We start from the raw sequence: 25,689 nt of genomic DNA on the forward strand, positions 1-25,689 counted from the left end.
AGTTACTACTGCCCATTTGGGGCCTGGAGGTATATTCACTACATCCATTCCAATGTGGTAGTACAATATGTCTTTCATGGGATCATGTAAGATGGCATAACTTGATAAGAGCCAAGAAGAGCATCACTCTGAAAACAGCATACAGGGAAATGTTACAATATCCAAGAAGTCTAGAAACTAAGAGATACTGTTCCATCAATGGACTCACAGGCACAGCTCTAAAAACATGTATTTTTTAAATGTAGGCTAAGAAAGATTTAGCATGGCATTTAATGTCAAAAGACAAATAGCAACCACCTCTTTCCATTGTTTTTAGGATTCAGCAGCTTGAGAAGCTTTCTGCCTACACCAAGGAATTAATAGCCTGGTATATAATATTAACATAAAATAACAGCTCTACTAAAATATGTGGATGAGAAAACAGAGAAGCACCAACACTTAATTATAAATCCTAAAAGTACCATAAAAAACAAATGTGTTTTATACAGGTCTCTTTTCTTTCACAAAAACTTATAATTGAATGTTAGAAAGTCTACAAAAGAAGAATAAAACTACCAAATCTTCCCCTTAAATAAAAGGTTAAGACTTTAATTCTAGGACCTCAACATATAATTTTGTATAATTAGCAATTAACTATAATCCTTGATGAGAGAATGCAGAAGTAGCAATTTTCTTCCTCAATAGTAGGGATGTGTTATTTTAAGTCATATTCTATTATAGAAGGAAAACCACATGTATGTATGCATACATACATCCATGAATAGAAGTCTAAAAGACAGTTATTTTGAGAAAAATCAGTTTGCAAAGTAAATTTCAACATGCACTGTTATTAATAGGCAAACTAGAATGGTGGATGAGAGAACGCAGAAGAAGCAACTTTCCTCTGAAATATATTTTTTTGGGTGGCTTTCTGTTGCAGAGGATAAACTACATGCATGCAACAAAAAATCAAAGGGAATTGTATTTTCAGAAAATGCTCAGTTTCCACTAGAGTCAGTACATGTTTATATGCAAGCTTTTAAATATACCCACTAGAAACCTGGATGAGCGATCTCCACTGATGCTTATTATTAATAATAACATAACAGACATTAACCATCATAACTCTGCATCCTTCCCTGTCACAGAGGGCAAGGCACAGGCATATCCAAATAAGCCAAGGGGCGTACCTACATTCCCCGTCAATCACTTCCCATCGAGTCCATGTTAAGGTGCAGAAGCACAGGTGCCCCCCACGCTTTCCCCCCGCCCCCCAGGAAGCCCCTTGGCGGGAAGTCACTACTTACTGCGGCAGCCGCTCGCGCACAGGTGATGCCAGCAGCTCGCACCAGCTTCACCTGTGCGGCCGTGCCCCTGCCTGGCCCAGCAGCAGCGCCCGGCGGGATGGAGGAGCGCGCACAGCTGCGTTGGGCAGGTTGCGTGGATCAGGAAATTAGGGCAGGCGGCGGGGATTGGAGGCGCTCGAGAGCCAACCAGCGGCCGGCGGGGGCCCCCGTGAGTCACCGGCGGCCGCCGCCGCCGTACACAGGAGCTGGGCGGATCGTATAAGAGCGTCGTGGGGACACCCTCCCCCTTGTGCATGTCTCCGGCTCGCTGCTCCCCACCAGCCCGGGCCAACGCGCGCGCTTCCCCTCTCTCCTGCCGGAGCCGCCTTCCCTGCAGGCGGCCGGGCAAGGTGCCGAAAACCGGGAAGCTCCCCTCGCTCCACCTCCGCGGAGGCTGCTAACTTGTGCGCGCAGCAGCTGGTGCACACGATGGGCACGTCCTCGCTCCGGGCGCTCTGGCTCCTGGCGGCGCTCTGCTGGCTGCTGGGCGAGCGCGGCGCTGTGCGCGGTGAGTAGCGATGGTGGGGCTCGGGGCGCTTTTATTGGGTGTCCCTCTTCCCTCCCCGCCTCCCTTGTGTGCCTCGGCCCGGGGGGTGTGGGGGGGGAGAAGGAAGGGGTGGGGGGACCGTGCTGTTGAATTGACACTGAGCCCGTTTTCACGTGAGGCACCTCTTCGGGGACAACGGGGATTTAGTTCCCTTCCCCACCCCCGGCGCGTGCCGGGGGATCACGCCTTCAGTCCACCCGCATGCAGGTTACTGGGCTGCTACCTCCAGAGGGTCCTAGCGGAGGAGAGCAGGGCGCGCGAGCGCTCTCAGGCAGGCTCGTGACCCGCTGTGGGGGGGCCCACGCAGGGAAAGAGGAGTGGTGGAGGAGCTGCTCCTCCTCCTCCATAACTCCGTAGCCGAGTAACAAGCACACGGATCTGGTCGCTCCTGAGCGTGCAGGGCATGGGGAAAGCCGGAGCCCTGTGGCCTAAAGACCTAGGCAGAGGACTAGTTTAGGGAGGGGATTATCCCTCCCTCTCCCCCTACGTGGGAGAGGAATGGTTCCCTGTCAAACCTGGGCCTGCCAACAGGGGACTGCCCCACTTGCGGTGAATCAGTGGTAGGTGGGCCCCAATCCTTATGGCTTGATTAGCTTGCTTGCTGAACAATAGGCGTTGAGGAAATGACAAAGTCTTGTAAGAGCCCATTACAGGATTTTACTCTATTTGCAATCCCTGCAAGAAGCATGGCAGGGTTCATAGTACTCATCACCCAATAACTGGGGCCAATTATACTTGGATAATTACTCCTTACTCCAGCTGTAGGATGATTGGGTGTGGGGAAAGAGGCTGAATGGATTGCATAATGGGGGGCTGGGGAAGAGCAGTGTGTGCACTTATGAACTGGCTAATATAGCCACATACTGAATGGGTATCTCCCAGGTGGTGTCTGGTTGTTCCTGTGCTACTCTAGTAGCTAGTGACACTGGCCCCAGCTCAGGCCAGCTGCAGTTTCTAATTTTGTGTAAATGCTCTTTTGGCTGGCATGGTGGGGGTGGGGGTGAACTTTGAGTTTAAAGTCACAAACTCGGGCTATGTCGGTGAGCCTCTCCTCTCTCTTAAACAAACACACACAAAACCACTCTTCTGCCTATAGCTGCTAAACCTCATATGCTAGTTGCCTAAACCAAAAAAGCAAACATTTGCAATGACACCTTAGCAATTGGTCAGCCAACTAGATATCCAGTCAAGATGCTAACAACCATCAATTAGGGTTCCCCTGACTTGCATTTGTTGTCTGGAAATGTACTAGCTAACTTGAGATTTTTAGGATCAGGAAAGGGTGGGTTAGTGGGGGGAGAAGACATTTTAGAAAATGCCACTCGTCACTCTTATCAGAGGCCTTGCTGACACTGGCGGTAGCTATTCCTTCTTTCAGAAAATGGGCATAGTCAACACTTCCAAGCTGATCTCCTTAGTCAGTATCAGCACTTGGGACAACACTCAAGCTCCTTGCCAAAGAGAAAACATGAAGTAGCTAGAACTGCTCCCAGGGATAAAGGGAAGAGCATATAATAGTCCCTCCCACATATACAAAGTGGCAAGAAACAATGCTCATTACTAATCTTGAGTGGTGTAACAGTGATATCACTGTTACAAAGCATGACCTTAACAAAAGCACTGAGCCCCTCTGCTCACAGCAGGCTCCCAATTGGGTGGGGAGGGGACTTGGGGGAGGTCAGTTTCCCCTTTCTGTAGGGGAGTGCCTGACCATCACGAGGATACTCAATATTGTAACTGAGGAAGACTTCTGCTCCATGTGGGCCTCCTAAATGCTGCAGCAACGGTTTCTAGACCCTGCTTCCCACCCAGGGTCCTCTTGCTTGCCCACTGTGCAGACAATAAAGGGGCTTAGCTATGTAAAACTACAACCGAAGTGGCTTAGGCTGAAACCAACTGAAGCAATTTGATAAGAACTGCCCTGAAGGGGATTACCCATTACTTTTTTAAAGCCTACTTTGATAGGTCCCCAATTCTGGTTCTTACTGTAATCAGGTTATTTGGCCCTCATAACTGTCACTTCTAAGAACAGACTCTTTTCTTCCAGAGTGGTACATGACAGTCCTCAGGGAAGACAAACTAGACTCCTGCTTGAGCTTCCTCCACAGCATTTTGCAATATGTACTGCAAAGTGGTGTCAGCACGTTCTCTTATATATGACCACTACAGCAATATCTCAGCCTCAGATGAAATTAGCTTTGCTTTTCCAAAATCTCTGAAAAATTGAACATCTTGGTCATACAGCCCCTTAAATAGGAACAGAGGCAGCAATTTGCCCAGAACAACATATGCTGCTAATTTACTGTTTGTGACACTAGTAATACATGCACTCTGAGAGGACTTATAGGGCTAGACTGATTTCTAATAGGTACATGGTGCAAGTAAGTCTTCCTTTCCTGCTTTGTAAGGAACAGACAAATCAACAGTAACCTTTCTCCTTGAGCTTCCTGCTACAAGGATGTAGATTTGTGTGAATGTGGTTGATATAGACATACTGTATGAATAACCCTTAAGGTTAAAAGAAAAAAGGAGTACTTGTGTAGCTCACGAAAGCTTAGGCACAAATTTGTTAGTCTCTAAGGTACCACAAGTACTCCTTTTTTCTTTTTGCAGATACAGATTAACATGGCTGCTACTCTGAAACCTTAAGGTAAAGGGGCTCATGCGTCCAGATTTGGAGTATGATCTGTAATATCTAAGTACTTAAAACACTGAAGATGTGATCTTGCCCTTTCATACCTGTCCCAATATAATCAGCAACTTCTGCTTCTAGGTTACAGTTGCTAGCCAACTACTTGTAGCACTTTGCAGAACCCATTCTCAAAGTACTAGGCAAACTCTCTGCATTAGATAGCAGTATCTAGTATGTAACAAATCCAGGGTGGAGGAAGAAATACAAGGTAAAAGGATTGTCACACTGGGACAGTGGCAGAGCTAAGGACAAGTAGTTCTGTCTAAAGACCAAAATGCAGACACTGGTGCTTAACTTGACTGCTCCTCTGGGGGTGCAGACCATTCCTATTCTTGTTCTAAACCAAAATGACTAGATTAAGTTGTTCAGAGTGTAGCTGGTTCAGAGCCCTAATGCTGGAAGTCTCTTGGAACAAAACATTTCCTAAAAATAGTAAAGATTAACTACCAACTTACTACTACAGACTGGTAGTACTATTGCTTAAATGATGAACTTACAACCCTGAACTTAATCACTGCAGCAATAGTGATTAAGTTCAGGGTTGTAAGTTCATCATTTAAGCAATAGTACTACCAAACTGACATATCAAGTGATTAAATTTCCTCTGGAATTAAATGCTGAAATGCAGACTTATGTAGAATAATGCAGATGTCACAAGAGTTGTTGCATCAGCAACTAGGCATGCTTTCTGAATGTGGTATTTAAAACTTGTTGTTAAGCTTTTTTTCTTGAATGATCCCCATTTTGGCATGGGAATGACTGTTTCCAAAACACTATGGAACTCTCATGCTAGGTTAGAGACCTGTCATGATCTTCATCTGCCCCAAACAATAGCATGTTTGCCTCTGACTAACTTCTCTCTACTCAAAGTGATTAACGCTTAAGATATTGAGAATCAAGACTGAAATATCAAATATAAAATATCAAACTAAAATTAAAGATTAACACTGCAGTAGCTAGAAAGCAGCTTCATAGTTTGTATACTTCTGGCAGGAAATGAATATCCTATTAAGATTTAACTAGTCACTCCACTTCTAAAACTGTCTTGCAATCTTTCTAAACTTCTTTGGGAGTGAGCATCCTTAATCTTTGAATCACTGTCTCATGTGAGTTTAGGCCAGGCCTAAGTCTTGGCAGCATAGGTATTTTACATTGCAGGAAGAAAGTCTGACATCACTAGGGCTTTTGCCTGCACAGCTTAAGTGCGTTAATAACGGCATAAGAGCCTTTGGCCATTATAGCTGATACCAGTTCTCCCTAGCAAAACAAGCTATGTCAACAAAAGGACCTCTTTTCCCCTCTCTACATTTAAAGGCTTGCCAGTATTGCTACACTGCCATAACCAAGTGTAAACAAGGCATAAGTGCAAGGAAACTGTACATCAGTGAGACTCAAAATATCCTATGTAAACAAGCAATAGTGAAGAAATAAGATATTCCTCAAATGAAGTTTAAGCCTGGATCAGGCCATTCTTAAAGTTTTCAAAATCTGAAATCTCTGTAAGGAATGCTGTGCAATAATTAAGTACCTACAATCCCTAACAAAACAAGACTGCTGGCAGTGGACTCCACCTAAGCATCTGAAAACTTGCTTTAAAGATCACATTTGACTGACCAAAGTGATAGTGTTGACTTCTAGACTGTTTGTTGCCTTAATTTATGATGGAATAAGTCAACTGTGCAAAACTCATAATGCCAGGTAGGGCAATCTAAGTGAGTAAAAGATCCTTCATCACCCACCATTCTCATGGTGAAGAACAGACTGTATGGCTGAACTTCTGCACAACATGCAAGGCTGGAGTAGATAATCATAGCAAAAGATCTGCCAGTTCAGTTGGTATTTTACTCCTGTAAAATGAGGTCCTGACAGATCTAGTCAAACACTAATCTAGTTTCATCTGCTTGTCAGATCTTGAAACTCTGAAAGACAACTTGCATATGAAACTTGAAATACAATGGCTTCTTAATGTAGGCTGGCATTGGGAGACATTAGTCTTCTGCAGGGAGATTGCACTTGCCCTCACCCAATTTGTTCTGCCAGTACTTCTGGGACCACCTGGTGGCAAGTTGATGGCCATCCAGTGTTATGCAGTGGACTTTAAGTCAGCAAGTTGACTGTACTCTTATGGTATAATTGAAGAGACTTGGTATGCTGGCTTGCATTTTCTGCTTACTAAAGTAGATTACAAACAAATGGTGAGCTTTTTTTTGAAAAAGCTAAAAATAGATGACTTCTAACTTTTTCTTGGCATCAGGGCAACTTATCAAATGATGCAACAAACAAGAGAAGCAGGAGTCTTGCATCATGCTATAGTCACTTCTCTAGACCTTAAGACATAAATGTAATGCATGTAAGCACATGAGACAAACCTTGTGCTTGTGCAACTGCTCAAGAGACAGCTGTTGTACTGAAGTTGATACTGATTTGATATCCATGTCTGTATGGCATGATGTGAACCTCCTATGAGGAATAGGGTCATTCAGCTTCACTAGAACAAGTTGTATTGGGAAAACATACTTATGAAACATGTACAGAAAGCTGTAGCTGATTCCAGCTTGCAAATGGAATACATATCTGTAACAGATATCCATGATAACAAATACCATAACAGAGCTGTAAACATTTGTACCCATCTTTCTCTAAATCAAACACTTGGCAAACAATTCTAGTGCAGAAAATAAAACTAATGGTGTCTTACTCTGACTTTTGAAGTATTGCCTTCAAATGGATTGACAAACTACAAGCTTCTAACTAAAACCAACCCAAAAATTAGGGAAACAAAGGAAATCTAACTGAGCTGCCCATGTACAGACAAGGCCTGCACGAGGCACAACACTTATTTTGAACTCTTAATGATTAAAACTTAAGAGTGCTGTAACTTAATACTAAGACCATATATCCCCTCCCCACCCTAAGCATTGAGTATTCTTGGGGGGAGAAGGACTTGCACCTATTCCTTAGTCATCAACACATGCTAAAACTGAACTTGATGCTGGGGTGCTGTCCACATAGTAAGGATGTGGTCATGTAAACTTCATGTAACTTATCAGGATCTGGTAAAGAAGCTCACCTCTCAAACTGGTAACATTATATCTCTTTCACTAAAGCCTCATGGGATTGTCTATGAATTGCCACAGCTGTCAGTCTCATTGCAAGGGCAAATGTGTTGTGTTGGAAACAGTGTCTATTTTTGCCATAGAGTGAGGTAACATGAGATACTGGCATGGAGAACATAACTGTATGTGACCAGTCCTTGAAACTTCCTAGGCTTAGTGGATTTCAACCCCCTAAATTTGACTCTACCAAACAGTCTGATTAATAAATATTGTCCAGAACTGTCAAATGAACTCTTGTATAGTTCAGTGATAGTGAGACACTCTTGCATTTGAGGTCAGAGCAGGCAATCTTTCCCACACACTAACTGATTTTGCTTCTGAGTAGAAAAGGCATATGAAGAGGCTTTCTTCCATCTGAGTAAAACACTCAGGCTCTACTAAAGAAGTACCTTGTATCTAAAATCCCTGAAACAAGTATTGTCTTGCAAACTGCAAGACAATGACTGCAGTCCTTTAGCATCTGCACCATTCTAAGTCTGGCCTTTTGGCAACTGTCAGGAAACTTCTCCACTAAATTCCTGGTTCAAATGTGGTGTCAATAACCCAGTCTTGTGACACTTCACTGGCCTGAAATATGACTACAGCAACAGACACAAATGATGATGCACTATTAGTGATCAAAGCCAGTGGCTCTCAAACTTCAGTCTAGTGTGCCACTTTCAGGTAGCTGTCTTGCATACTTCTAAGTTTACCTCCTTTAAGCTACTTGCTTACAAAATCAGACTTAATACAAAAGTGTCACAGCACACTATTACTGACAAATTGCTTGCTTTTTTTTACCATTTAGTTATAAAAAGTCAATTGGAATATTGTACTTTTCAGTGTATAGCATGTATATAGAGAAGTAGAAACAAGTCATTGTCTGTGTGGAAATTTTAGTTTGTACAACTTTGTGCTTTTATGTAGCCTGTTGTAAAATAATCAAATATCTAGTTGAGTTGATGTGCCCCTGAGAGTACTCAGGTCTCCTGAGGGTATGTGTACCCTTGGCTGAGAACCACTGATCTAAGCTAATGAACATCTAAGCATTCTTATTGACATCGCAGCCTTTGTGAAACAAGGAATTCAGTTCTTGTCCTGATCAAAAGCTTCCAGTGCTAACCTGACACATCAGTAAAATGTAGCTATAGTAGCTTGACTAAACTGACTTTCTTAATCCCAGGTGCAAGAGCAAAATGTGAAGAATCTCAATTCCAGTGTAGTAATGGACGCTGTATAACTCTGTTATGGAAGTGTGATGGAGATGAAGACTGTTCTGATGGCAGTGATGAGAGCTCCTGTGGTAAGCCCTTGTGCAACTGCAAAGTGTTCCTTGAGTAAACACTCCATTGGAGGGGCATAACAAAGCATAGCTTAGGAGAAGAGTTCCACTAATACCAATATCTAGCTAGTGGTGAGTGAGGGAGGCAGTAGAGTCAACAGGCTCAAACCAAGGTTTTATAGGATAGCCAAATCTAATGGCATCTCAGTCATGTTCAAGAATTGTGTATTCTCACAGGTGTAGCTTTAAAGCTTGCATTCAGGCTTCTGCAAGACTGAGTCCAGGCAGCTATAGTACCCTTCTAGCTGAACCTCAAAGCAACCTGTTCTGTCTAGTCAAAGTTAATTGACCCCTCCCATGGCTATAAAGACCTCACTTAAGATGTGCTCAAATTTGACACTAAAGCTGTCGGTCTCTGATATGACTAAAACTGAACTACCTACCTAGATGGTTGAACAGCTAAAATATCAATACCCAAAGTAGCCTCATGGGGCACCCAATGAAGTACCTTTAGGGATACCCCTCTTTCCAAATATGCTCTGACTGCCGTAATGTTCCATAGCTTTTGCTTTGTCCAGGACAATCTAATTAGAGGAAAAGCGTTGTAAAAGGAAACTGACAAGAACTACTCAGCTTCCTTCTGTCCTGAGCTCCTTACAGCTGCTGCCTGTGCAGTCCTAGACCATTTGGTCACCAATCCCTTGACACCCATGGAGCTGAAAAGGGGGAGAACTAGCTAGAATGCTGTGTTCCTTGCTTTCTCCTGCCGTGTCCCTCTGAACTATCTACATAGTTCTATTTAAAACCAGTTTACCACTGCAGTGCAACTCTGCCTTCAAGAATCTGTTAACTCAGTTGGATTTATTTTCTAAAATCATAACAGATTAATATTAATCAGTGAAGTAATCATTATGGATTACAGCCTCCATTTCCTTCCCCTAGCAAATCAGGTAGTATTAAATTCCCCTGGTATCCAATTTCCACCATGTCTAATCATATGTTGGCTAATCACTAAATACAATGCTTGCATTTGTTACAGGGCTGAATTGAATTTCCTGTGCAAAAGAGGAACACTCTAATCTATTGCAGATTTAGCTCCTCAAATGCAAGAGTTGACAGTTTAAATTTCCCCTAATGTGGTGCTCTGAGACTTAATTTAATCTACCAGCAAACATGTAACCTACAGTGGCTATACATCCCTGCTACACCTACTGTTTTTCAGCAGACATCTTGGTCAGATTATTCTTAATGTCAGTAGTACCATATCTCACTTGAAACAAATATGAATGACTGATTGCAACTCCCTTCACCTTTCCCATACCTTTGAATATCAGGTCTCTCATTTAAAGTAACATCTTCACTAACAAACTAGACTTCTCTTGCAGGGCTGAGGCTGTCCTCTTAAAAGTAAAATTGAAGTACAAAAAAGACCAAAAGAGCCTTTCATTACTAAGTACTTAGTAGCTTGGTTGGCAAGTGACTTTTATATACTGTTTTAAACTAATTCAGAGGTGAAAACAACTCCAATAAAGTCTGACTGAATTAAAGTCCCTCTTGTGTGCAACTTAAAATTCTTGCCTGTTACTATTTCAACCTAATCTAGACTCAAATTTGGACTTAAATCGAAGATGTCCACTCCCATAAATATAAAGGGAAGTGTAAACCCCTTTAAAATCCCTCCTCATGAGAGGGAAAACTCCTCACCTGTAAAGGCTTAAGAAGCTAAAGGTAATTTTGCTGGCACCTGACCAATGAGGAGACAAGATACTTTCAAAAGCTGGGAGGAGGGAGAGAAACAAAGGGTCTCTGTCTATATGCTGCTTTTGTCGGGGATAGAACAGGAATGGAGTCTTAGAACTTTTAGTAAGCTAGCTAGGTATGCATTAGATTATGATTTCTTTAAATGGCTGAGAGAAGAATTGTGCTGAATAGAATAACTATTTCTGTCTACCTTTTTTGTAACTTAAGGTTTTGCCTAGAGGGATTCTCTATTTTGAATCTAATTACCCTGTAAGGTATCTACCATCCTGACTTTACAGAGGGGATTTCTTTACTTCTATTTACTCCTATTTCTATTAAAAGTCATCTTGTAAGAAAACTGAATGCTTTTTCATTGTTCTCAGATCCAAGGGTTTGGATCTGTGGTCACCTATGCAAATTGGTGAGGCTTTTTACCATACCTTGTCCAGGAAGTAGGGTGCAAGGTTTTGGGAAGTATTTGGGGGGGAAAGACGTTCCAAACGGCTCTTCCCCAGTAACCAGTAGCTGTTCGGTAGCAGCCAATCAAAGGACAAAGGGTGGAATATTTTGTACCTTGGGGAAGTTTTGACATAAGCTAGTAAAGATAAGGTTAGGAGGTTTTCATGTAGGTCCCCACATCTGAACCCTAGCCTTCAGAGTGGGGAAGGAACCTTGACATCCACTGATCAACTCAACACTTATGAATTGTTGGCCACAAATATTGGCAAGATTGCTGTATGTGTGCATTATAATCTTACAAATGCAAGACATCTGCTTGTACCCAAGCTTACTCTAATAGCTTGGACTCTTTGAAAAGACCACTTGCTTTGCATCCAACATACTCCAATTACTAGTGCTTTATAAAGCAGCTTTGCAGGGAGGAGTGAAGAGAATGCTCAGTGGCAATTCTTTGAAAGATGTAAAAGCCATAATATCTCACCACTTATAGCTGAAGTATATATTGGTACAATTCTCCAGAAGTTCACTCTGTAACACAGGAGTTAAGTAGCCTAAACATCTATTAGGCTTGCAGTAAAACAGTTGTTGCATCTAAAGACTCAGGTTCTTGATCCTCCTAGGAGATTAGCTGTTAAAATATAATTGTACTTCTTGCAAGATCTAGTTTGCAGTTAAACAAACATACTGGGACTCTTTCTTCACAGTGAAGACGACCTGCACTGAATCTGACTTTGTGTGCAACAGTGGTCAGTGTGTCCCGAACAGGTGGCAGTGTGACGGGGACCCAGACTGTGAAGATGGATCTGATGAAAGCCCTGAACTGTGCCGTGAGTGAGCCTATCATTGTGCTGACAATCAAATTAAAATAATCTGAGCAGGAAACTGAAATCTCTCAACCAAAAACTGTCTATCTTTTAGCATGTCATCATAACTCTAGGTTTAAAGCTAGCATCTTATTATAAGCAATCAGTTGCATATACCTGCTACATGAGCTCTTCTCCCGTACCCCTCAATTTACCCTGTACTTCAGGCTAGTACAGTATTGTCAGCCTCTTTGCAAGCCCCTTCAAAGAATTAGTCTTGAGAGTTACAGATATCTCATCAGGAACAGGGGAAAAACTTCAGTGTCCGATCAATTAATGTAGCTGCATAAAGCCCCCTGTAAACTACCTCTCTGTAATCCTAACCAGACCTATGGGCTATTAAAGCTGCTCAAGATTTCCTTTTATGTGGAAACATAATGGGGATATCTGTAATAGAATGTCTGAAGATGTTTGAGCATGTCCTGGAATTGCCTTGTCCTCCTGCCCTTGGTGCATTCTGTAGACTCTAACTTCATTATGGGAACCAGAGTAGAGAACCGTGACTCGTTTCTAGCCCTCTTGATTGTGAATACAGCCCTCTAAAGGGTACCACATGGCCCTGGCTGCACCTGAAAGTCAGTTCATGTACCCATTGCTACAGTATTAATGAAGGGAAAGTCTGAGGGAAAAATTTCAAACACTTGCATGCGACTGCACATGCAGACTTAACTGCCTTCTTAACTAACTTAACGCTACCCTCTCACACCTCCCCTGAGAATGAAACAGTAACTCTAAAATAACTACATGTGCCATACAGATAGACATCAGAAATACCTTATGAATTATGTTGATGGTAACCTCTAATTCCATAGCCCAGATAAAACCATTCTTCCTCTCCTAGAAAGACGTGAAGCCCTTCTCAGAATGACCATTTCTAATGGTCAAAGTATTAGAACTGACTCTACAGTTGTCATTGTCCATGATAAGTGAAATGTAGTCCACTTACTGCAGCTTTACACTTTCACAGAAAAGCAATATCTGGATTTAAGCACTTGTCTGAATCCTAAACTGCTTTCAGTAGAATCTTTAAAACCTAAACTCTAGACCTCCTAAGTAGCTCTTGAAACTGACCTCTCCCCAATCCACTCCTCAATAGACATGAGAACATGCCGGGTAAATGAAATCAGCTGTGGTCCTCGATCAACTCAGTGTATCCCTCTGTCCTGGAAATGTGATGGTGAAAATGACTGTGACAGTGGTGAAGATGAAGAGAACTGTGGTAAGGGAAGAAACAAATGGTAGCCTCTGTAGCTTTTTTCCCAAATGTACTTGGCCTGAAGATGAACTAGCTGTGTAGGAAGAAAAGGAGTACTTGTGGCACCTTAGAGACTAACCAATTTATTAGAGTATAAGCTTTCGTGAGCTACAGCTCACTTCCTCAGATGCATATCATGTGTAGGGTAGCCAACTGGTGCTCTTAGAACTAGAACTTCTGTAAACTTAACTGGAGTGTCTGATTGTAGTCACATCATACAATCAAACTCTGCTCTTCCCAGTCCTGTTCAGTTGAACTTGCTATAAGTGATTTTAAAACTTGTTCTGTTTATATGGTCAGTACTACACTTGTAAGTGCTACTATGGGTCTAATCAGACCCATTTAAAAGGCTAAAATAAATGCCTCTAAGCAAGGACACTGCCTCCCTAATGGGAAATCTGGTAGTTAGGTACTCAAACTAGAATTCAGATTCTCTCTGCAGTGGCTAAGTAGTAACCCATTCTCTCTCCAAATGCATACACTCCAAGCAATGGAATGAATTAGCAATGATTGCTTTAATAGCTCTCAAGACTCAAAGCAAAAACTTCTTGAGCTATCCTAACTATTATACAGTTCACTGGAGAGCAAAACTAAATGTAATTTGCTTAGTGGTGATCCACTCGTACTGTAATACTCACATGGCAGTCCCCTGTCATTTGGACTTCATAAATCTGCTGTTCTGTAAAGCCATCTGCTAAGAGGCTTTAGCTGCTACACTAACAAATTCCCCCTAAACATGTACTAAAAGGGCTCTATCCCTAGATTTAGACAGCAGCTTATTTTCTTAACATAGATGTCACCAAAGATGATACTAAAATCTAGCTTTCCCTTAGACTGTACTTTCAAAGGAAGTGTGCAGAGCAGAACTTCTTCCTACTCTCTTCCCCACTGCCCTCCAGTCACATGTTCAAGAACCAACCCACATGTCATGCTGGCATCACTGAATGCCTCTTCAACCCAACAAAATGCACAGAGGATCTGCAAGTGCCAGAAGCTCACTTTCTAAAACAAAAGTCCTCTGACTTGATACTGTAAGTGTCTCTACTCTGAAGCTGGGCATAGTGTCTAAATCTTAAAGGTTTATATAGGTGTACATTAATAGAATTCCCAAATATGGGACACAAACCTAACAGAATACCAATAGTTTTAATGACTGCAGTGGCTGACTGGAATTTCTGAAGTAAATGCTTGCATAAGTGACCTTCACCACTACCCTTTGTAGAATAACTTGAGTTAGGTCAACAAAGTTAAGAACCTGCTGTAGATGGTGTAGACATAAGTCTAAAATCCTGACACTAATTGAACTCCCTCTCTATTACCAGGCAATATAACTTGTAGCCCAGCAGAGTTCACTTGCTCCAGCGGGCAATGCATCTCCAAAAACTTTGTCTGTAATGGCCAAGATGACTGCAGTGATGGTACTGATGAAGTGGACTGCACACCACCTACTTGTGGAGCACATGAATTTCAATGTAAAAGTTCTAGCTGTATCCCTATTAGCTGGGTATGTGATGATGATGCAGACTGTTCAGACCAGTCAGATGAATCTCTAGAGCAATGTGGCCGCCAGCCTGCGCATCCTGTGAAGTGTTTTCCTAGTGAAGTACAATGTGGCTCAGGAGAATGTATTCACAAGAAGTGGTGGTGTGATGGAGACTCAGACTGCAAGGATGGAAGTGATGAAACAAACTGCCGTAAGTGATTGTTGTACGGTCCCTTTTAACAGGGACTGTATAATTCCAACTCATTACCTCTTCCCTAGTTCAGTCACTGGCTCTTCCAAAACATCTTAAGGCTTTGATTACTTCTATAACTTAGTCTCCAAGACCTTCAGGGTTCTAACTCTGCAGCACTTCTCTCTTCAGCTTCCCGGACTTGTAGACCAGACCAGTTCAAATGTGAAGATGGGAATTGTATCCACGGTAGCAGGCAATGCAATGGTGTAAGAGACTGTCTAGATGGAACTGATGAAGTAAACTGTAAAAATGGTAAATACAGAACTAAATGATGAAACTCTTGTTTATAACAGGGCTTTCTAGACTTTTATCTAATGGCCCTTTCCCTCCCATTATCTTGACAGTCAATCAGTGCTCTGGACCTGGCAAATTCAAGTGCAGAAGTGGGGAATGCATAGACATCAGCAAAGTGTGTAATCAGCAGCAAGACTGCCAGGACTGGAGTGATGAACCCCTCAAGGAATGCAGTAAGTGAGCCACCTACTTGGAATGTCACTCACAGGCTTGAGATTAACTGAGTCTTGTCTGCAAGAATTAGAGTGCAAATGCCTTTAGTAAGTAACTCTCCATGGTTGGGAGACTCTAGTTAAAGACTAAAGGATTGTTCTTTAGTTAGAACTGCACAGTGACTGGCCTACATCTTCTAACAACTGAATTGACTAGTGTGCTGCTTTATGCTTAGTCATGAACCAGGCTGCAGATAACTGTAAAACATAGTACAGAAATGCTAGCTCCAAATAGCACTGAGCTTCTCTTAGCTGAAATCTGCAGTTAGCTCACTTGATGTACTAGCAGAACTAGCTACATGTCCACATAAGCACCAACATGCCCTATAGGACTCTTAAGTGTCTGCAAAGGGAATCTTGGCCATACTTGAATTTCTGGCCTAATCTACCTTAGATAGGCATGCACTGCCTGAGATTTCAGTTAAGTTGCCACAACTGTTTCTGGGTCTCTAACTCTATTCCAGACTTGAATGAATGCCTGGTGAACAATGGTGGATGCTCTCATATCTGCAGAGACCTAGTTATTGGGTATGAATGTGACTGCCCAGCTGGGTTTGAACTGATAAACAGGAAAACATGTGGAGGCAAGTACCACTACCATCCTGACACCTAAATGAGGTAGTTGTCTTGTTCTTGTTTCAAGACTAACTTTACAGTCTGTCTTAGATATTGATGAATGCCAGAATCCTGGGATCTGCAGTCAAATCTGTATTAACTTAAAAGGAGGCTACAAATGTGAATGTAGCCATGGCTATCAAATGGATCTAGCTACTGGAGTGTGCAAGGCAGTAGGTAAGTACAACTAGCATACTCAATTTATCAAGAGCCCAAAAGCATTAGAAATATAAGAAAAGATTACCTCTAAAGAGGCTGACAAAGGTACACCAGAGTTGCTGCACCTGGCTGGTGGTCTACAGTACATTGGCTCCCCATAGCAAATACACTAAAGGGCCAATTAAACTCTAACAAATTGGGTTCAAGGATTTGCTAAAATCCACCTCTGCTATTAAGAGCACAGAGGCTGAAGACCTCACAGCAACAAGTCATTTGTACCATCATTCTCTATCTTTCAGAGGCATTTAATTGAGCACAGTAATTTTTAATCCTTCAGTAATCTTGAATATTGAAGACACTGGGGACAGTCTTTCATGTTGAGCTATAAACTGCAGGAGAGGTCCCTCTAAGCACTTAATGCATAGGAGCCAATGGAGGCTGAAGCTTGTAAGATCTACTAATATCTCTGCATGTGGTGGCCACTAGACTCCTGTTCTAACACTGTACTCAAAGCTTCTAAATGTCTGGGATGACACTGGTATACTAAGAATGACTTGGTTCAACCTAGAACTGCAAGTAACTTCTAAATCCTCTTTCAGGAAAAGAACCATGTCTGATTTTCACTAATCGTCGGGACATCAGGAAGATTGGCCTGGAAAGGAAAGAATACCTCCAACTAGTAGAGCAGCTAAGAAACACTGTAGCTCTAGATGCTGACATTGCTGAGCATAAACTCTTTTGGGCTGACTTCAGCCAAAAAGCAATTTTCAGGTAAACCTACCTGCTTCAAACTTTCATCCTAAGTGTTTGTCCTCCTGAAGTTGTAGCTCTCTAGCCAGTCACTGTCTGACTTAAGTCAGACAAGCATTCTCTCCTGTCTACAGCTCAAATTTCTCTAGAATTCCTAACTTCAGTAACCATAGCCTTGAAGTCAAACACCTGTGCAGTGGGACACTCTTACTCAAAGCTGTGCATGTACTCTACTGAAGTTGGAGTTGCAGCTGAAGTATGAGCACATTCTGAGGTCAGCTGTTCTGACCTTTTGAACAAAGGACAGCAAACAACTTAAGTCTAGTTTAAAAACCTCTTTCAATTTCAAGGCTAGCTACAGAATTCTTGTGTTCATGATTTGAAGTAATTATACCTCTAGACAGCTATTGGCTTAACTGGCACATCTCTAGTGTGCACTGGTTGAAACAGACTAAATTTTATCCCTTTTTTCTCTTCCAGTGCCTCACTTGATAGTCGTGACAAGGTGGGCAAACACTTAAAAATCATAAGCAATGTACACAGTCCTGCAGCAATTGCTGTTGACTGGGTCTATAAGAACATCTACTGGACTGATTCAGCTTTAAAGAGTATCTCAGTGGCTAGCCTTGATGGTGCCAAAAGAAAGATCCTGTTTAATACAGACCTAAGAGAGCCCGCCTCCATAGCCGTGGATCCTCTCTCTGGGTGAGCATTACACTGTACAACCAACTAATGCCAAGTCCTCTAGGTACTATACTAACCTAGATTTGTAAGCAAACTACAAAACAGTAAGCTGAAAGCTGTTGATAACCATTTGAAGGTGACAAGTTGAGCCAAGCATACTCCAGTGTGCTCAGTCTTCTATCAAGCCATAGTGTGTGGATCAATTCCAGGCCTTCCTGTAGCTAGAATACATACAAGCTAGTATTGCTGCTTACATGTTAAAGTATATTACAATATAGCTAAACTGCAGATGCCTAATGACTTGTCTCTTTACAGCTTTATGTACTGGTCTGACTGGGGTGAACCAGCCAAAATAGAAAAGGCAGGAATGAATGGACTTGGTAGACAGCAGCTGGTGACAACAGAGATCCAGTGGCCTAATGGAATTGCACTAGGTATTTCATGTTCTTACAAAATTAACTTCCCTCTGAGCCCAAAATGCCTTTCAGAAATACTGAAGTCACTAGCTCTTTAAGAAGGAATCTCAGTTTGCAAGTCAAGATTCCCTGGAAAACTTCTGGAAGTTCACATTAACATGGTAACAATGAGAAGGCATTGAACACACTAGGACACAGCCATGGCTATTGTGCAGCCATGGCTTCTAGGCACTATGCATTCAAACTTCTTCAAAGTCTAAAATGACCAGCTTTGGTCAAAGCATTGACAGTCATTTCAAGTGTCCTCCCCATTAATGACAGTTTGCTTGTAGCTTGACCCATAGCAGATGCTGTCAGATAAAAGGCTACACCATTCATGAGGTAGCCCCAATGCATGGATTATCCTTGATAAACACTTGCCCTAATCATAAGGCTACACTCTTCACCCAGGGAACATCAATCCAGGTAGTACTGTGGTGATGCAGCTGCCTTCTAATATGTAAATTAGTACCTCTTTTTCTTCATGTGAGGAAACCTACTAGTGGAAGCCAAGTGCACATGCACTCTAGATGGCATTCGTCAGCACTTACTAAACCAAAGTTAAGTATCCACACACCCCCAAGGCAATATCAGTGGTGAGGTTTTCCAGGTAACACATGCTTGTGATCAGATGCAATGTACTAAAATGCAACTTCTTTCCTTCTTCTAGATCTTATAAAAAGCCGCCTTTACTGGCTTGATTCAAAGCTACATATGCTGTCCAGTGTGGATCTGAATGGCCAGGATCGTAGGATTGTGTTAAAATCTCACGAATTTCTTGCTCATCCTCTTGCTCTAACGATATTTGAGGTGAGAATAAGTATGCAAGCATCCAGTAGGGAGCTGACTGTAGGCTCCCTTTGGAGTGGCAGGGTACAGCAAGAGTCCAATAAATGAGACTGCAGAAAAGCTACTGCAAGGGGATTACTGTAGCCTCTCTACTGAGGCAGAGTAGCAAATACAAAACTGAATATATTCCACACTAAGGCTAGCCATAAGTTTAACGATTTCATGTTGCCTCAGCAATAACGTGAGTCATCCTAATCTAGCTGAACTGCATCAATACTTCAGAGTACTTGCACTCACTAAATTGAATTTACCATGCACAGGGGACAACTAAACCATCCCTGGTAATGGACAAACCAAACTGGTCCCAACCATAATAGGATGCAATAACTTTATCTCCTAGGACCGTGTCTACTGGATTGATGGAGAGAATGAAGCAGTCTATGGTGCCAATAAATTTACAGGATCTGAATTGGCTACACTAGTGAACAACCTCAACAATGCTCAGGATATCATTGTGTATCACGAGCTTGTTCAACCCACAGGTAACAGATCTAAACTGTAGCAATGTTAGACTTTCATACTGTGAACCTCTGCCTTGCTGCTATTAAATCAGGTAGGTACTGAAGCCTAGAAAATCCCCCTCTAGGGGAGTGAGGTGGAAGAGCTCCAATCTGGCCAAAAAGCACACTAAGCAGAACCAGCACTACAGAGGTGGTGGTGCAGGTGGGCTGTCCAGGCTGCTACTTCTGCTCCAAGGTCCCCTATAAAGAGCAAAGCTGTATATTGTGCTGCTGCATGGCTTGATTTCCATGGCCTAGAAACCATCCTGTCCTGTATGGACAGGCAGTATATCCTCTGCCATGTAACAACACTAAACAATTGTCTGCCAGACTAAAGCACTGGTCTACTTTAAATTTGACTTGTGTCAACAGGCAAGAACTGGTGTGATGAGACCATGAAGAATGGTGGCTGTGAGTATCTGTGCCTGCCTGCTCCTCAGATAAACGAACACTCTCCAAAGTATGCCTGCGCATGTCCTACTGGATACAACCTACAAGATGATGGCCTAAGGTGTAAAGGTATAGTGACAATGCTGAAATTACTGTAGAGGGGTACCTAATAAGGGACTCTTGTGCAATCAAGACTCATACAGTAATGGTCTCCCCTGACAGTGGATTTAAGGCTCCACTGTTGCTACATGATTAGCATTTATTTGGGGACTTAAACTGTGGCATTCGAACAGAATGCAAACTCTTGCAATGACTGTATTACCTGCAAGTCTGTGCCTGGCTTTTGCATATTCATCACCATATACTATGATCAGACCTTGTGCATTCCATCAGAGTGGGGGGGAGCTGACTTTTTTTTAGAGCCTTCCACACATCTTGCCTAACTCAGTGGTTCTCCATATTTCCAGTCTACTGTACCCCCTTCAAGAGTCTTCTTGCATACTGCATATTTCACCTCACTTAAACTACTTGCTTACAAAATCAGATGTAAAAGACATGCATCACTGCACACTATTACAAAATTGCTTTTTTCTTGTCTGTATAAAATTGTAGTTAGTACTGACTTCACTAGTGCTTTGTGTGGCCTGTAAAACTAGGCAACTATCTAGATGAGTTGATATACCCCTGGGGGTATGCAGAGGCCTTCCAGGGAGTACATGTACTTCTGGTTGAGAATCACTAGCTTAACTTGTAACTCCTCTAACTAATCAAACATTAATGGGTACAGGCTTTGGGGGGAGGTCCTAGCATTTTTAACTGGAGGATTCATTTATGCTTCAGACAACAGCAGGTAAGTGCTAAAGTAGAATAGGTTCATACTCTGTTAGTTAACAATCTCCTGCTCAGTTAGTCTAACTCATTGAATAGCCCTCAGACTGCAGTTACATGGCAGGCAAAGCTATTGTACAGTAATTCCTATAGGTGCTCCTTAAATGGCCAGAGGAACCTGAACTAGTTCAAGCACACTGTATACAATGTGTACATTGCTACTTAGTGTGACATTCTGCTAGAGTTCATGATCAGCACTCCAAAAACTCATCCCTGTCTGACTCCTGATTTCAGAGGAGTGAGCAAAACCTCTAAATGTCCTGTCAAACACAGTGGCTACCTAGCTTACATTTTACAGCTTTGGATAACTACCAGCAACACCAGAAATCTGGCTGACTTGTTTCAAAGCTTTCTTTTCAGTGAAAATTGATGGATCCTAAAATCTAGGAGTATTAAACTTCTGCTGCAAGCTATTTGCTTCTAAAACTGTCTGTCCATACTTCCCAAAGCATCAGATTTGAGTGCAAAAAAAACCCTAGCAGCTGAGACCAACTTCCTAGCAGAGTAAACCTATCAAAATCCTCAGTCAAGATCTTGTCTAGTAAAATCTAAAAGCTGCATGACCATTCTACCATCTGCTAAGCACTCACAACCACCACATAATGGCAAGCTGTTTCAGAACTTCAGGATTAACTGCGTTCTTGATTTATAACCAGTTTCAGGTACTGGAACTACTGTGGCTTACATTGAGACAAAAGATACCAGCACAACAGAAAAACCACCAACTGTTGGACCAGTTCCTGGAGGTATTGGTCCCAATAACTCACTTTCAATCATGCATTACAATGACTGAGCAGGTACACAAACTGGTCTCAGACAGCTAGCACAAACATGCTAAACCTGTGCATGCAATCAGGAAACATGTTGGTCAGCCTTCACATCACTCAAATGGCAAGTGAGACTGTGTTAAAGCTAGTTCTAGCATGTGTCATCTTATGATGTCCCAGCATCTCATGTTGGACATGCAAGTTACCAGCGAGACCTTTTTTCCTAGGAAATCCAAATTCATGCAACTGCAGAAAGTGGAAGACTACTTAGTAGGCTACAATCTCCAGAACAGTGCTTCTCAAGCTATCTGTGGGGGACTAGCAATTTTTCCAACATGGGCACAGACTGGCAGCTGATGGCTCACAGACCAGCACCAGTCCATGGACCACCACTTTGAGTAGTACTGCTCTAGAATGCATTCTTTACTTCACTCACTGAACCAGGAGTCTAGACAAGGGGACTCTTAGCTATGGTCTGAGGAAGCTGGTAGCCTTGGACTAAATTCTGCCAGCCTAGCAATAAATAATACATGAGATTGTATGTGTTCCTCTTCCAGGACATAATTTCAGCAGTGCAGTGTCGGAAGTCAGTTCTGACAAAGGCACTTCAGCTGCCTGGGCTATTCTTCCTCTGGGTAAGTATACTTGGTTGCAATCTCTACTTAAGACTTTAAGTAGCTGGGTACAACTCAAGGCCATTCCAAGGGATTGACCATCTGGGGGGGAACATCCATCAAAATAGATGGTGTCAAAAGCAGAACATGACCTTCTGTGATGTCAATGCTAGTGGCAATGTCAGTTTTAAGAGTTTCAAAACTAGGCACTAAGCCCATCTACAACAACTCCCTGTTCCTGACATCCCATACAAAAGGGGACCATGCACTTGTAAAGACTTAATCATTAAAGTCTTGAGCATTATCACTTAATCTGCTACTATCCTATTTAGTAGTCCTAAAACGGTCATTGCATGGTAACATGCCTTATAGTAGGGTGAGGATGCAACTAGAACAAAGATAGCAACACAAGCCTGTTCTAAAAATTCCATTGAGGGGAAAACTAGCTTCTGGCTGGCAATGGCTTGCACCCATAGACAGAACTAAAACTTGATTGCCCCAGGACTGGTTTGGCTTGGCTCACTGGAAATCATCCTAGCTGGATGTCAACAAATCATGATTTGTCTCCTTTATTGCAGTACTACTGGCACTGGCAGCAGCAGCAGGTGGCTACTTCATGTGGCGTAACTGGCAACACAAGAATATGAAAAGCATGAATTTTGACAATCCTGTCTACTTGAAAACCACTGAAGAAGACCTCACTATTGATATTGGGCGACACAGCAGTTCAGTAGGACACACTTACCCTGCAGTAAGTACAGATATGTGGCTTCTAAATGAGTCAAAATAGCAGCTGGAGATCACATTCTTTAGTCTCAAATTGCCAAAGATTGACTTGGTTCGCTCCTGACAAACTTGGCCAACCTTCCTATAACACAGTTGGCAGGCATGATCTCCACTTTAGACCTGACAGCCTCCTTCCTATACTTCAGTAGGAGACCAAAGGAAGACCCATAGCCAGAGCATTGGGCTGAACGTGGCAAAAAATAATTCCACAGCAGTTATGATGTACTACTTTTTAGGCAGCTGAGACCAGGGTTGCCAGCATGGCAGGCAGCATGTAGAATTCCTGGGAGATACTTGGTACATAGAGCTGTAAGGCATTGGGCTTTCTCTCAAGTGAGCCTTGAGAAAGCTAAGACTGCAGCAGGGATGTTTGCCATACATTTGAATGGCTTACCAACAAGTTAGTTACTATAAGCAGGGGTCCCTCTACAATGTCCCTTTTACCAATATTAATTGGCAGGTGAAGTGAGGCCAGTGCCCTACATATTTTGGGAGGGTAGGTGATTCTAGCATGTCTAGTGGTTCTAGCAACATGCAGAGCTGCAAGCCTGGATTCATCACTTCAGCTACCAAGAATACACTCAACACTAGACTTAAAGCTATTTATAACTAAAGTGCAATATTCTTTAGATGTCAGACTTAAAGCAATGTTTTATGTTGTAATGTAGCTCTAGCTTGCCTTTTTCCAAAGATAAACCTAAAATTAAATCTTGCAAAGATACAAATTGTCTCTCTAGACAGGACAGATCTTGCAAATGATGTGAGCAGACTCTTGCACAGTATGAGTAGACTTGTCTTGCAACCCAAGACTTGCTTTTAACACACATTTGCTCCTTCCATACAGATATCTGTTGTAAGCACAGATGATGATCTAGCTTGAATACCCTAGTTGGCAATCTACTTATGCTCTACACTCTTTGGGATGCTAACAGGCAAGTAGCTGAAGAATCTTCCAAGATGGAAGAAATGAAGAAACCTTCTGGATGTGTGGAGCAAGCTTATGTAAATATCTTATACAAATTACCAGAACTCTGTAAATATCTGTCCACAAATCTGCTTTTGATGGTTACTAGTTATCTGTAACCCTTGAATTTGTCAGTACTACCACTGACCAACTATTTAAAGCACTTTCCATAGAAAGCCATATTCCAGGAACAACTTGTGCTGTAGTGTACCACCTGTACATATTTGTATAGGCCACTTGTAAATATTCCTGAACAATCACTATTAAGCACTTTGAAATATTTCAGATGTAAATTATTGTAAACTTTTTTCAATGGTTGGGTCAATGGCAATAGGAGAAAACGGGTTATTCAGATAAATTGCCAAAAATTTGTAAACATAAGTAATTTTGTATGTGAATTGTGAATCTTTCCTGCCTGTGCCACCTTAGGGCTGTACAGAGGATGAATGCTCTTTATCAAAACCACTGTAAAGTTAAATGCTAAAATTAAAACAAAGTGACTCGTCATATTCAGTGAACCTTATTATACACACTGGAATTAAAGCAGTATCTTGGTCTCAGCTAGATAAGTCACTCAAATCTTGGCCCCTTTCCTTGTGAGCCTAAAGCAGGGGTGGGCAAACTTTTTTTGGCCCAAGGGCCATATCAGAGTGTAGAACTATATGGAGGGTTGGGTAGGGAAGGCTGTGCCTCCCCAACCAGCCTGGCCACTACCCCCTCAACCTCTAACAACCCTGCTACTTGTCCCTGACTGCCCCTTATCCAACCTCCCTGCCCCCTTACCATGCAGCTCAGAGCAGCAGGAGCTCACAGCCCTGCCAGAGCTGGTGTGGCTATGGGGAGGGCTGGGGGCTCAAGGGCCAGGCAGGACAGTCCTGCAGGCCATAGTAGGCCCACCTCTGGCCTGAAGAAATATTCTTTCTACCCTAAAACTCAAATTGGGAAAGTTGGTCTAAAAATATACTGGAAAATTAGAAACCTTATCTGTTTTGGCAGTATCCCAAATAGCTAAGGCACCTGCCAGATCTCTGCAACATTAGTAAAGTGCAATGTAAGGGTACAGTTCAAGATGGAGCTGCTAACTGTAGAACTGACCTCTGGGGAAGTCAAATCTAGTTACCTTAAATCTATCACATTGAGGGCTTTCATTGCTGTCTTAGCATTGCTGATGGCACTATACCTTATGCTATCTAAGTTCTTGGCATGCAGCAAACTTGGCTTATAGCAGCTAGTGCAGGGGCAGGCAATTTTTGCAGGGGGGCTACTCCATGAATCTTGCCCCACTATATTAATAGAGGGGGTGTAGGTGCTGGGAAGGAGTTTAGGTGCAGGAGGGGGCTCCAGGCTGGGGCAGGGGATGGGGTGCAGGGTTTGGGAGGGAATTTAGGTACAAGAGGGGTTCTGACCTGGAGCAGGGGGTTGGGTGCAGGAGGAGGTATGAGGTGCAGGCTCTAGCCAGGAGGCATTTAGCACAGTGGGCTGCTCAGGGAGGCTGCCTGCTGTGGCCCCATGCCACTCCCAGAAGGAGCTAGCTAGCTGCTGGCACTGACATATACCTGCACACCCCTTGGTGAGAGGGGAGGCAGTGGGTCTCTGTGCACTACCAGTGTCTGCAGGCACCACCCCCACAGCTCCTATTGGCCAGTTTCTAGTCAGTGGGAACTGGGAGGATGGTGCTGGGGGTAGCATACTGAGATCTCCTTTCCCCCACCCTCCTGGCACACAGACATGCCAGGAGCAGGCAGCCTGACTGAGCATCCCACTTTGC

General features: G+C 42.7%; 1 protein-coding gene across 2 annotated transcripts; it reads left to right on the top strand.

Annotated features, from left to right (window-relative positions):
- The first annotated feature begins 1,313 nt into the window (after positions 1–1,313).
- VLDLR (very low density lipoprotein receptor) lies at positions 1,314–24,428 on the top strand. Of its 2 annotated transcripts, XM_073345228.1 has the most exons (19): positions 1,314–1,833; positions 8,843–8,962; positions 11,845–11,967; positions 13,100–13,222; positions 14,581–14,952; positions 15,124–15,246; positions 15,339–15,461; positions 15,965–16,084; positions 16,167–16,292; positions 16,874–17,045; positions 17,505–17,729; positions 18,024–18,142; positions 18,834–18,973; positions 19,353–19,494; positions 19,885–20,031; positions 21,447–21,536; positions 22,115–22,192; positions 22,750–22,922; positions 23,802–24,428. In XM_073345228.1, the coding sequence occupies exons 1-19, from the start codon at positions 1,755–1,757 to the stop codon at positions 23,835–23,837; spliced, it is 2,631 nt and encodes an 876-aa protein (XP_073201329.1). In that variant the 5' UTR covers positions 1,314–1,754; the 3' UTR covers positions 23,838–24,428. The 2 variants fall into 2 exon arrangements, with proteins under 2 accessions (XP_073201329.1, XP_073201330.1); XM_073345229.1 differs by lacking the exon at positions 21,447–21,536 and having other exon boundaries at positions 1,625–1,833.
- Positions 24,429–25,689: the final 1,261 nt, after the last annotated feature.

Source organism: Lepidochelys kempii, chromosome 5 (genome assembly GCF_965140265.1).
Source record: "Lepidochelys kempii isolate rLepKem1 chromosome 5, rLepKem1.hap2, whole genome shotgun sequence".
NCBI classification, from domain to species: Eukaryota; Metazoa; Chordata; order Testudines; family Cheloniidae; genus Lepidochelys; species Lepidochelys kempii.